Source organism: Electrophorus electricus, chromosome 9 (assembly GCF_041902795.1).
Source record: "Electrophorus electricus isolate QZ-2024a chromosome 9, ASM4190279v1, whole genome shotgun sequence".
Lineage (NCBI taxonomy): Eukaryota > Metazoa > Chordata > Actinopteri > Gymnotiformes > Gymnotidae > Electrophorus > Electrophorus electricus.
In genome coordinates this window covers 6048222-6061230 of record NC_137505.1, presented here as the reverse complement: position 1 = coordinate 6061230, position 13009 = coordinate 6048222, and the positions used below count along the sequence as shown (strand labels likewise).

The following is a 13009-nucleotide window of genomic DNA, read 5'->3' as shown; positions in this document are numbered from 1 at the left end:
ATATATATATATAAAGGGTCAGTTATCCAACTGAGAGATGCATCTCTAGAGGTTGGTACAATAACAAAACAAGAAACAAGAAAGTGGAGAATCTACGACGCAGTAACCTTTGGCTATATAGAACCACTCAAAGAGAAATATTTCTTCATCATAAGCACGATGTGTTGGACGGATAGTAGAAGCCGATAGACAGAGGAACACATAAATCACGAGACCAGCCCCCTACAATAAAGACCAGGCCTTTACGAGTGAAGCACCAAATTACTGCCCAGTTGTTTACAAATGCAACCATGTAAGCTAGTGACAGCACTTTAAAACATCTTATAGTAGTCAACATGCGTCAACTTCATCTGCATTCGTTGACCACTAGGTGTCGTCATTGGTCATGTTTTCCCAAAACTATAATACACGAGACTGCACTGAAAGCAGTGGGGGGTAAAAACATGGCTAATTTTTATCATTACAAAAACTGTGTTTGTTTAGGTCCAATGGCATGTATCCACTTCATCAGACAGGACAGCAGTTCTACCTCAGTATGAATGATGCATTAATGTTCTTTTCTATTCAATACAAAACAAATGAGTTGAACATTTAAAATGTCCCCAGGGCCATTTGGTATGAGACTGCACTGACTCTTACGTCGCCTTATCGTCGGAATCAGCAGTTGACAAAAACCTCTCGTTAATTTTGTTCTGTGAGACAGCCTTGTCCTTGGACTCGTGATCCGTGTACACATGACTCATCTTGTGTTTGGTCGAGCATCTCATCAGATTCTTAATGATCAAGTAGATGAGCTCTGCCACGTTGAGGACTATGCATATGGCAGAAGATGCCACCATGAAGATGGTAAAAACCGTCTTCTCTGTTGGTCTCGAGATGAAGCAGTCCACTTTGTTAGGACAGGGCCACTGTTCACACTTGACGAGGCGCGGCATTTGGAAGCCGTCGTAGATGTAGTAGAGGGCGTACATGAAGCCGGCTTCGAAGATGATCCGGAAGAACAGACTGCAGGTGTAGGTCAACCACAGCCGGCCGGTGATGGGCAGGCGCCTCTTCTTCAGGTTCTCCAGTTCCTCCTGAGTGGGTCTGTCCCGCCTGTTTGCAATGAGGTTTCTCCTGACACCGCGCTTGCGGAACGAGACATACATGGCCATCAGCAGAGCCGGCGTCGAGACGAAGATGAGCTGCAGGCACCACAAGCGGATGTGTGAGACCGGGAAGAAGTGGTCGTAGCACACGTTCTTGCAGCCCGGCTGCTGCGTGTTGCAGGTGAAGTCCGACTGCTCATCGCCCCAGACCCTCTCAGCAGCCAAGACCAGGATTGTGACACGAAAGATGAAAAGGACAGACAGCCAGATCTTCCCCAGACTGGTGGAGTGCTTGTTAACTCCTCCCAGCTGAGAATAGAGGGTTCCCCAGTTCATCTTACTCACTACCGATCACAGCACCTACACATTAAAGTTTAAAAAAGAAAATTAAAAAAAGTGTCATTCGCGGACACGCACCGCACCTGAATGTAAAATGCCTCTGACCCATTCTGGACTTCTTTACCAGGAAATTGTCATACCAATCTAATTTTTATTTTTATTTTTGTGACTGTGCAGTTACTGTAGTTGTCTAATTATTTCAAAACCTTCTTCTTCACTTTTCTGTTTAAGAAGTTACCAACCGTGTTTAATAACTAATAGATTTATGAACATTAATTAGTACGTGTAAGTATATTACACTCTTGTTTTATAGAATTTTAAAGCGTTAGAACAAAACCTTTTTAAATGTAGGCCTAGTTTTAGTCAAAGGTATTTTAACAGGATGTTGGACATAAAAGAACAGAACGAAAAAACAAAAATTAGTTTTCACCCCCCCCCCCCCCCCCAATCGCTTAGCCAAACTATACAAGAGACAATTTTTATTTAAATGGTTATACCGCCCATAAAAGACAAGTCTCTAATCATCGTAGAGAAACTAAAAGATGAAATTTAACCAAACGTTGCAGCCTTGATAAGAATAAAAACGATCATCGTCCAAATTGACGCGACATTACTAAGTTGGAAAAGAATTTACAGACACACTGCAAAATGCTTTTAAAAATCTTATCATACATACGTAGTATAACTCATGCACGGCGTTCGGTTCAGAATACTTCATGATACTTCACCATGTATCGTGTATTAAAATGCAGACAGATAGTAGCCTGCGTCTGGCGTTTCTCCGTGGATACAGTGACTCGAGATGGAGGAGTTGGGGCTGATTTTGCTGAGGCTGGAGGCTTGTGGAGGTTGCACCTGCCGTGTAGGGCGTGCTCAGACCGATCATTGGACGTTTCTAGCTGAATAGGTGTGGACTGAATGCCAGTTTTTTGTAAAACAGTGGAAAACGTTTTATATTTGCTGGACACGTTCAAAATACTGTCGTTACTAATACAATATACGTAACGAGAACCGCATCTTTGAATATTACATAAATACAACAGCAGGATGTATATTATGGCCGCCTTGTTGAATATCAAAGAAGAGCTTTTTCAAATCGATGTATTTTCATCAGTCGGCGCACTCTCTGAAGATTTTTAGGTTATTATTATTATTGTTGATTTTCCAGTCATTTCTCCGTTTGAATCAGTTGAAGACTTTTTTTTCGGGCAAATATACCCAAAGAAGACACGAGAATATAGTTTAAAAACTCCAAACGCAAATAAGACATTAGAATGCAAGCAGTCATTAGCTACTTGGTGAACACCCCAAAATCAACCGATGCCGATAATGGACCCCATCTAAGTATTTACTGATCATTTCTAATCATTTTATACAGCACAATTACTTAAATAATTTCTTAAAGTTAAGTAGGATGAATTTGTCCCCATCCCTAATGTACACACACAGCCTCGGCTGACAGGCACAGAGAAGCCGTTCGTAAATATAGATGGAGTAGGTCATTTATTGTAGACACATTTTTGTGAGATTTTTTTTATATCCCGGTAATAATAAATAAAATGCTCTGCCAATAAAAAGAAAAGATGTGTATGTGGCAGCCGTTGGACTGGAAAAACCGTTGTTATTTTATTCGGAAAGAATGAAATGATTAGATGGTCTACCTGTCTGTCTAGCTACCCTTCTACCTGTCTAGAGTGAAAGAAAAGGCATTTAGTAGGAATGCCTGCTATCCCCAAAAAGATAAGGCAAGAGGTCGAACCGGAGTAGCTAGCTAACATTTACAGCAACTGTTTCATCGACCAAACATTATGGATGAAATTTAGTGAAAATTCGAAATAATCTTTCAAAACTAACTTTGATTGAGTAGTATCGCTAACTTCGGTGATGTTTTAGCTTTGCATATCTAAAGTTACCGCAGCTAGCTGTTGCAAGCTAGCCAGCAAAACGTTACTGAATCGAACTCAATTTTCATTAAACATTTCCCAATACTAACATACTCTTTTGACATATTTTGGTAGCTATTATGCTCGTTATTTTCGTCCATTATAATAATGTTAGGTGTTTTATTACATATGGATGAGACATGAGACAGACATCTGAGGCTGCGCACTCCAGTGGACAGTGCGCGTTCATGTGTTTTAGGGGAATTGGGCTGGAAGGAGGGTTGAAGGTTTTCGGTTGGATAGTTAAAAAAAACTCTTAGACTTGATAGATTTTTAATCAGAAACTTTCACATGATGGTTTCAGGTCTGCCTACTCCATATTTGTTTCTAAAGACTAAAGCATTCTAACAACACCAACGTGGTTTATCACGGCTTTGCGCCTTCTGTGTATTCGCCATGCGGTGAAATGTGTTTGTCATGATGTGAGGTATTTTCTGATCGATATAAACCCCGTGTATTCGTTGTGAAGTATTGCTTTTCAGACAGACGGCATACATGTCTGCTGATGGGAAAAAATAAAAACCATATAACCTCAGCAGATTCCAGTAGCATCCGCGTTCCACTGAAGGCGAAAAATCGATGAAAGACGAGCTGTTTGTCACACCTGCACCACGAACCATGAGACGACGTTCCAAGTCACACCGGGAACATGCCGACTTTTGCCACAAACGAATAGCTCTTTTGTTTTTATCGTTTTATTTTCTTAAAAGATGTGCTTCGAGGAGATTAACATCTACAAATCAACGCCCGTAGCTAATGGGATAATCCCATAATAATCTGGTTTGCCACACAGTAACTGGTGGTCAGGACGTCGCAAAAATGGTCTTTGCCGCAACTGAGACGGGAATCACACGGAAGTCACAAGTGCGGTGTAAACTAGATACCCGGGACTGGTTACCTTGGCATTCCATTAACAGGAGTCTAACTCAATATTGTCTATGGAGAGCAAGAACACTTTATCAAATGCGTCCCGTTTTCTCTTTAATTGTGAGTTTAGTTACAAAAGTGGCAGCATATTTAAACAAGTGTTAATTATTTAAGGAAACTAATATCTTTCAAGCCTTACAGCCATAGTTTCCATCCATAAATCAAACCTCACTGGAACAATCAAAAGAATTTAAACTGACAGTTCTGTTGCTCTAGAACTCATTTGCCCTCGGTGTCAGAACGCCACTCCTGAGGATGGAGGTACACGCAGTCCCCTGTCGTTGTCTCCGCTTCATATCCCTGTCCAGCCTGGCTCGCTGTGTCCCACTACGCAGTGGGGATCTCGGGCGTTCATTTCTTAAGCTTGGCCAGCTCCATCAACAGCTGGTCCCTTCTCTCTCTCCTGGCAGACAGGTGCTCCTGGTCACCGGGGATGAGCTCACAGATTTCCTAATTGGGGAAGAAATGGAGGGTTAACTTTTCCCCGTTCGATTCCTAAGGGAATTAAAAGAAGGAAATAAAAACACTGTACCACATTGTTTGTTGTTTTTTTTTTTATTAAGGCCTTATTCATATAAATGGCTTACATCTGTGAATTTTACCATGGCATTACATAAGCACACACAACTAGGACGCACATACTTTACTGATTCGAGCTGCGGCCTCTCCGTCGAACTCAGGAACGGGCCCGAAACTAGACAGGACTCTACTCATGCCAAAGCGGTAGCGTGTAAGATAGTCTTCAAGACCTGAGGACACAGAACACAGGTCCTAGAACTGACTGCACTGCCATGCTTAGTGTATTGTGAAGCATAAAGTTAACTGGCATTTTTATCGTTATGTTTTAAGATTCATCCATATCAATGGTTATAAAGCCAAACATCAGGTGAGCCAAGTGGTTGCGAGAGTTCCTGTGAAGCATAGTTATTGCTTTTGTAAATGCTTTACATATTTCTGTTCATCATAGTCATTGTTTTACATTCCTGCCACTGCAGTCAATTCAGGCATTTAGGGCCAGTTTTAGAGAACAAGACCGCTCCTAAAACTAAAACTCTGGACTAAAAGGACTTTCCACTAACCATTTAGTCCAAGAGTAGGCTTTGTGCAAAGTGGCCTCTAGTGTCTTTGTGTTCTCCAGCATCGCTGAGTCTCAAACAATGCAATGGCGCTTGACAGGTGTCTGTAGCGCAGGAATTGTTTTTAACCTCTCATTGGCAAAACGTGTCCGCTGCAATTGGACGACTGCGATGAAAGTGCCATTATGTCAAAAGTGAGCCTTGTTCTCACAACCCCTTACTGTAGGGCACGCAGGGGGAATGGGGCTCTTTCACACAGCCTACCGAAATTCACCACGAACGCGAGGCCTCAACACACAAACACACCCTGCAGCTCTCCCTTTCAGACACAGGCATTTATCAACACACGAGGGCCATGCGAGGCACACAGCCATGACAGGAGTCTTGGCCTGGCGGCACCTAACCTGGAAATAAATGAAGCAAATAGGACTTGAAACTGTGTCTCTAAACGTAAAGGCTATCTAAGCACGCCGATGCTTTTCTGGGCTATGTGACATCCAGCCGTTGCAAACAATGGACACTTAAAGAGTTTGTTCACAGTGACATCTCAGCGTGGAAAGAAAAAGCGACTTGCCTTCAGGTGCATTGAGATGCATGGTTTCAATAGGACCAATGAAAGCGTAGCGCATGCCTAACCCCTCTGACATCACCAGATCAATATCCTTCACTGAGATGATGTCATCCTGAAGAAACAGATACAAGAGCTCAGACAGATGACGACCTTTAATGAAAGCAAAATAAAAAACCCTGCAAAATGTAGGAATGGTTCAGTAGACACGCATCTTAACGAGTTCCCATTTTCATCCGGGATTTCTCCCTCTGTCTGGCAAGTTCACACCGTTTCCTATCAGGCCAGCAGAAGAGCAATACATCAGCTCCCACTGTACTGGGCTTCCCTCATCATCCAATTCAGTGTCCTGGGAACGTCAGGATGGTGAAGGGGGGGGGGGGTGTTAGTGCCAGGCACAGAGCCCAGTCCGCACTCACATAACCTCAGGCTACAGATACCTGCTCCCTGACTGGCATGAAATCAAAGCCAGGATACAGACCTGTGCGAGGGCGGAGGGGGGGGGGTCCAGGAGGGGAACAGGGAGGTCTTTGTTCGCTCGCCCGTGAGCAACAACGGGTCTGTTATGCGGGCAGTGGGCTGATGGTGAGACTCGTGAACAGAGGCCTTTCCTGAGCGGTAATCACCGGAGGCATCCCGCGCTGTTCTCAACCACTCCGCTTTCCAGCATTGGCTCACTCTCAATGGCCCCAGATGAACTCTGAGCGCAACTGTGTGTTTGGCTGAGCTGTATGTGCAAAGTGTGTGTGTGTGTGTGTGTGTGTGTGTGTGTGAGTGAGAGAGAAAGACATCACAGTAATGCTAACAAGGCTTACGTACAGCAAATAACTATTATACACTGTAAACTGAAGTACAGTAACTAAAGTACAGTACAATAAAGTACTAAAGCACATCAAAGATTAAGGAAAAACTGACCTGATCTGTGAAAATAAGAGTCAAATTTATTTATAGTGCTTTTTTTTTTACAACAGTTGTCACAAAGCAGCGAGCTGTTTAAGGAGAACGTAGCGAAGTCGCAAAACTTCAAACAGAACGTCTTGCGAGGTTCGTCACGCCACCAGGCCAAACAAGTTTCCCCACATTCCCAATCAAAATTATGTATGCCTCTGTGTGTGTGCGTGCACACGCTCATGCATGTATTTGTTTTCTCTGCCTTAGAGGCATTTGCCACTTTAGAATATCTGCCTAGAGGTTCTGTACAGTTATTTGACTCAGGTGTAGGGACACACACCAGTGAGTGACCAGCATAATTAGGTCAAATTCTTCTTCTATGACCACTATTGTGTTTGCTCCAGTGATATCCATAAAAGCACAGCATCTGATATACACAATCTTTGTTACAAAACCATAACTGCATGGGTTTGCATTTCACTTTTTCTTCAGAATGGAAAAATAAAAGATAAAAATGTCTCTTCGAGGCTGTGGGAAAAGCAGACGCAAGACTCCACATCACAACAGCACAGACGCTGCAGTTTCAGTGAGAGATACCGAATGGCTCATGAAGGTATGGGGTTGAGGCTGCTGCCGATTTAACAACGTGGAGACCTGAAGAGTGTGTTTTAGCACCACAAATTAAGGGGCGTGTTTCAGCGCCACAGATTAAGGGGCGTGTCTTAGCACCGCTGCCTGATGAGTTTTTACAACAGCTGTTGTCACGAAGCTTTACATACGTCCTAGTCCAAGACCCAATGGAGCAAGCCAAAAGCGACAGTGTTGAGAAAAATATCCCTGAGGCTGAGAGAAAGAACACTCAAGAGGAACCAAGACACAAAACACTCAAAAGGACACCAGACAGCAAAAGAAAAATGACCTTTTCCCCCAGTTGGTTTAAAAGAGAAAGACCATGCAAAAACCTTTTCACTCCATGCAATTGTGATTAAAATTAAAATATTAAAATGGTAGTATTCACAGAGTAAGGACAAGCATCTTTCTTGACCATTCTGGTTACTGTGTCAGAGTGCTAAGGCATTGTCACTAACTCCAGAGACAAGAGCAATAGACAGGGAAGAAATGTTAAACACAATAGCACGTATTCTGCCATTACCACAGGTTACCTGTGAAGCTTCAACCGTCTTCATAAAAATGAAGTCAGCGCGAGTGTGGTTGGAGCAAGTGTTTGAATTCCAGTAGCTCCAGATAAAGACTAGTTTTTTCATAGCTCGCTGAACTAGTCCTGGCTGTCAGTGGCTTATGAGAGAGCTCTTAGAATGTCTTAAGGACCTGAAACCTTTTCTCCAAAAAAAAAAGAAAAGAGAAAACAATACAAAAAACAAAACAAAACAAAACAACAACAACAACAAAACACCTGTATCTGTAGTCAGGACAATGATGCTGAAAGGTGATCCCATGAAACTGTACAAATTCTCAAAGAAATGATTTACTGTTCATTTGATTGCACATTTGATCATAGTGAGCAAAGCTGTTGGCAGATTCTCAGATCCGCTTATATCAAAGAAGAACCTAAAATACTGGGAAATTTTCAAACGTTGCAGCTGTATGTGGTAGGAGTTTTACGCTGGTGGTGCATTGGTAAATCCATCTCCCTCTTGCTTGCTGAGTACTCGTATGTGTGTGTGTTTGACCCTAAACATTAAAGGTAGCCTACAAGTGGGTGGTTCTCGTGTGTATTGTGAAATATAATCCTGTTGGTGCCACTGCCTCCTTTACAACTGTCGTCGTACATCTTAGTCACACCCAGACAATCAGTTCAGCACTGCAGAGTTCAACTGGATTTAAATCATTTAGAATTTAATCCATCTATAAGTACTTATCATTTTTAACTCTGTCGCAAAGCCCATGTGAAAAGTCCCTTTGCTAAGCAGTGGCACGTCCTGAATGCCAGCATTCTGCCGAGGCCAGAAGGAAATGGTATTCCCACAGCTTGGATACTGAGCTGTGATTTTTTCCTTTCTGCCCTGGACTGCGTATAGGACCCTGGGGGCCTGAACTGTTGGAGTGAATTTTTTCACGCTGTTCAGGGTTCATCCGATACAGTGAAGCAGGGGTGTACTCCACAGCCTTGGGACAAAATGTCCTGAGAAGCATCAAAATGCAGAGTGCCTGGCAAACCTCCCGAGAGAAAGAGGGAAAAAAGGCCTGTGTTATCTGTCATCTCTCGGTGTAGGCTGATACACCGGTGCGCTTGGCCACAAACACAAGAGTGCCTGTCTTTACTACTTTCCTACTCTTTCTGTTCCTGGTAGACATGGGCGCAACTCTGCAGTCATTACTGGTTTTATCTCTCGGCTCAGAAAACCACGTCTGGTAGGGCAAGGCAAGTTATTCAGCAACTTTCATACACTGACGTCATTCAAAGCGCTTAGGACATTCTGCGGTTTTACACATAACCGAGCGTCACGGCTGTGACAGGACCAACCGTATGGCAGAACAGGAGCTGGGTTCTCCACAGCCTGTGGAAATGCTTAAAGAAACATGAAGTGATGTGACAGTATTGTCAGTCATATTATACATGCAGTGCGAATCCCATTCTAAACAAACCACCGGTGCCGTTAAGGAAAGAGTCAAGAATTCCCGAGTCTAAGTCTAAAATTCTCATTTATCCTTTAGTAGTTGGTATAACCCACTAACAAGACTTTGAGGATCAGTGATACTGCAGCATATTCTGATTTGACTTACTTTGACCAGTCTCCAGCACTCCGCTATGATGGCGTACTGGACACGGTTCAGCGCAAACCCATCAATCTCCTTTCTGAGGCAGACAGGTGCCTGGCCCACCTCAGTCATCAGGTCACGCGCCGTATCCATAACCACATGGAGGGTTTCGGGGTGAGGAACCAGCTCCACCAGGCGTACATAGTACGGCGGGTTTACCTGCGCGGGTATGACAGAGCGGGGGGACCGCTGATCACATTTCCATGCGGACTGGCACACCTGACCCGGTGTTTACATGCACTAGATGTTGATAACTGTCCCACCTCTTCCGCTTTGCAGGACTCTCTGTTTAAATGAGCCCTAGTGTTTGGCACTGTAGGGGTTAAACATTTACCCAGTGAACCGTTCCCATTAAGAAGATCTGAAGAGCACTGCAATGGACACAGATACAGACAGATCTGCCTGCTTAAGTGACAGGAAAGTCATTTCTATTCTAAGGAGCAATTAATGGATTAATTAATGGAAACTCTGACTTGCATGTCCATGCATAACTTGGTTCTGATTTAATTGTCTGTTTTTAACCACATCGTTTCCTCTCAAAATACCTATTAAATACAGATTAGCCAATCGATGCATAGACAGCTCAAAACAGAGGAAGAAAATGTTTTAAATGCATTTTTTTCCCCGCAGTCTCGTTTACGCCGCATGACTGACCGGGTGGGCTACGAGACAGCGAGTGCGGTTCTGGACCAGAGAGAAGACACTGCTGGGCATCAGACAGGAAGTGGAGCTGCTGAGGACAACACCCTCGCCCACATGACGTTCCACCGCCTGGAAGACAGCCTGCTTGGTCTCTAGATCCTCATACACACACTCCTGTCAAGCAAAAACCACGTAAAGACTGAAGAAAATCCAAGTCTACAGACAAAATACCATTTGGATAGAAAAAGAAAAAAATATATATAACTCTTGAATGATAAACATGTGAATTTGTGGTGAGGCTTTGTGGAATTCTTTCTGACATTTGCAGAACACCACCGCCATGCACTTTTAATAACACTATTTCCAATATAATGCACTGTTAATTATTTAATAATGGGCTATATGCATACATTGTCTTTCCAGCATTATTTCTGCTAATATATTTCATAATTAAAAACCCTAAACTACAAAATCACACAGGTAAATGTGGAATGTCCATCCCCAAATTGTCAAAGCCATTCCTTCCTACCCTACTAGGGTCATTAAATTAGTACATGATTTGCACAGTAATCCATTACTATGCACTATTACAAGGTCCAAACTAGGAAAACCTCTTGTAATGTTAAACATTAATGATCACACTACACAATTCAGAAAGAGAAAACATACCACCAATGATGTAAAGAACATAAAAATGCCCTTGGGAACAGGTGAACACAAACACCCAGTGAAGGACCTACAGCTTATGACGCGAAAGCTCATTACAGAACGGCACTTTATGACCGAAAAATTGTTACCTCAGATTTAGTATAAACCCAACGCACCTAATGACACACGCCACTGCGTATATTAGCACATTTCATTTTATTTGCTGCCTTTTCCTTGATGAAGGGGAACTCTACTCTTATGTTCTGCATATTCTACTAATGAAATCACCAAGTAATGGAGTCCTATTGATTGTTGTTCAATCAGTGGCAGTCTAACTCGCGTGGGTGCTGACATGGAAAATTCTCGAAGGCTTAGTCACAAAACCAAACACTCCGACAGTGACACCGGAAACTGTGTTGTTATACAACGTAGATCCCTGTGTCATCCACTTCCTTATCGGAAACCCATGTTTTGCCTTGTAAGCAGTAATGCTGTTTTTACCTCGGTTTTTCTCTGTACTCTTGGATGACCTGTTAGAGAGAGTTATTCTGAGGTCTTAAAAAGTTGTATTATCTTACAGAACTCAAGCACACACTTTATTTCCTTATTTGCGGTCTTGAGGCTCAGGATACAAGCTGCGGGAATACCATTTTCCATTTAGAGCCAATACTATACCTGAACAAAAAATGCGCCCTCTAGTGCCTGTGAAAGGTCATCGTGACTGCTGAGAAGCGCCAGCTGCTCCGAAGCGCTGAGCTTTCCTCGCAGCATTTGGGCTTCCTGAAGCTCCAAAACCTGCGTCCTGATCATACACAGACACATTTTTTTAATGACTATTTATGTCCTCACTGTACAAAAGTAGTCTGTTAAAAGATACTACATAGCTACATATCAAACAATATGCCAATATTGGTAGATATTTCGTGTATTTGAAATACATGAAATTATTCTGTACTTCAAGGTACTTGAGAAATCAAATGAGAAAAAGTCCTGTCACATCTGTCTACAGACAGAAGACAATTCCTCCAGTCACGATGACCAAGTGCCCAATCGCATAAATGGGGATTTGTCCCCAGTTATAGTTTAAACTGACTTCAGCAGATGTTGAGCATTGAATGACTCGGACTAAGTCATTTATGAAACATTTTTTAGAACACTGCAAGATTACTAGGCAACAAAAACGAAAATTGAACTGAAAGCGCTGATGGTGACTGATAATTTCCATATTCACAATTAAATATGAATATTTAATATTTAATACTCGACTGTCTCATCTGGAGGCTGCTTGTGTGTTTCAACATCCAAAAAAAACGAAAATCATTTTTAGATGTGTACCGCCATTTGACAGGCATACGTTGAAGAAGTGGGTCCTAATCCAGTTTATATGAGCAATGCTTGGTTCGTATTTCCCAGTTTCACAGACCTGATCTCTGTGATGGCCTTGGACGCTTGTCCAGGCTGGCTGTCATAGAGCTTAACCTTGTACCCGCCACTCAAGAACACCATAGCCCAGGAACGGCCAATCAGACCACTGAAAGAGAACAAAACTGCTTGAATCCTTAAATACTACTGAAATAAACCAGTATGGTAACGTCGTAATATAACGATCAGTTATATGGATGGCACTTAAAGCAGAGATACGCTTGAGGCTACACCTAAGAAGCCGTGTGAGTTTGCGCAGAGCCAGTTAGATATGCCAGACATGTGATCTATCCTAAACGACCCGGGTAAAGCAGTGACTGAGCCACAGAGAACGAAAGGTAGGAGTGGGAAATGTAAAGTGAACGACGGGATTAGCTGCAAGTGATCCAAATGAAACAGCTGTGAAATATGCACACATATCAAAGGTCTGAATCCAGACACCACTGGCCCGACAGGATACGTGTTAACTGTTAACGTTATACGGACTAATTAAATGACATAAATATGCTCACCTTCCTACAACTGTAATTACTGCCCCTTTAGGTGAAGCCATCGCGTTATGTCGCTAAGATGAACCGAGAACTTCTCGCGATTCATTTCAGACCCGCTACGAGAACCCCAAACCACGAGGGTCAGGGCGCCTACGGCAGCCCAGGTGCGCCAAACGCGTTCAGCGTTATGTTT

The 13009-nt window shown here is 42.9% G+C and overlaps 2 protein-coding genes across 3 annotated transcripts; both read right to left on the bottom strand.

Annotated features, from left to right (window-relative positions):
- Nucleotides 1-8: 8 nt before the first annotated feature.
- Nucleotides 9-2238, bottom strand: gjb8 (gap junction protein beta 8). Its single transcript, XM_027027941.3, has 2 exons — nucleotides 2104-2238; nucleotides 9-1448 (listed from the first exon to the last, which is right to left on the bottom strand). The coding sequence occupies exon 2, from the start codon at nucleotides 1422-1424 to the stop codon at nucleotides 636-638; it is 789 nt and encodes a 262-aa protein (XP_026883742.1). The 5' UTR covers nucleotides 1425-1448; nucleotides 2104-2238; the 3' UTR covers nucleotides 9-635.
- Nucleotides 2239-4338: 2100 nt separating this feature from the next.
- Nucleotides 4339-13006, bottom strand: cryl1 (crystallin, lambda 1). 2 transcript variants are annotated; one of them, XM_027027931.3, is made up of 8 exons: nucleotides 12838-13006; nucleotides 12327-12434; nucleotides 11579-11705; nucleotides 10268-10429; nucleotides 9578-9772; nucleotides 5948-6056; nucleotides 4940-5046; nucleotides 4339-4747 (listed from the first exon to the last, which is right to left on the bottom strand). In XM_027027931.3, exons 1-8 carry the CDS (start codon nucleotides 12876-12878, stop codon nucleotides 4649-4651), a joined length of 948 nt encoding a protein of 315 aa, XP_026883732.2. In that variant the 5' UTR covers nucleotides 12879-13006; the 3' UTR covers nucleotides 4339-4648. The 2 variants fall into 2 exon arrangements, with proteins under 2 accessions (XP_026883732.2, XP_081577037.1); XM_081720911.1 differs by lacking the exon at nucleotides 9578-9772.
- Between the last annotated feature and the right edge of the window lie 3 nt (nucleotides 13007-13009).

Excerpts from the sequence above, each read along its gene's own strand:
- cryl1 (XM_027027931.3), bottom strand. The coding sequence starts at position 12,878 with ATGGCTTCACCTAAAGGGGCAGTAATTACAGTTGTAGGAAG. Across the intron at positions 12,435-12,837 it reads GTAATTACAGTTGTAGGAAG|TGGTCTGATTGGCCGTTCCT; the intron begins GTGAGCATATTT and ends GTTCTCTTTCAG. Across the intron at positions 11,706-12,326 it reads AAGGCCATCACAGAGATCAG|GACGCAGGTTTTGGAGCTTC; the intron begins GTCTGTGAAACT and ends GTGTATGATCAG.
- gjb8 (XM_027027941.3), bottom strand. The coding sequence starts at position 1,424 with ATGAACTGGGGAACCCTCTATTCTCAGCTGGGAGGAGTTAACAAGCAC.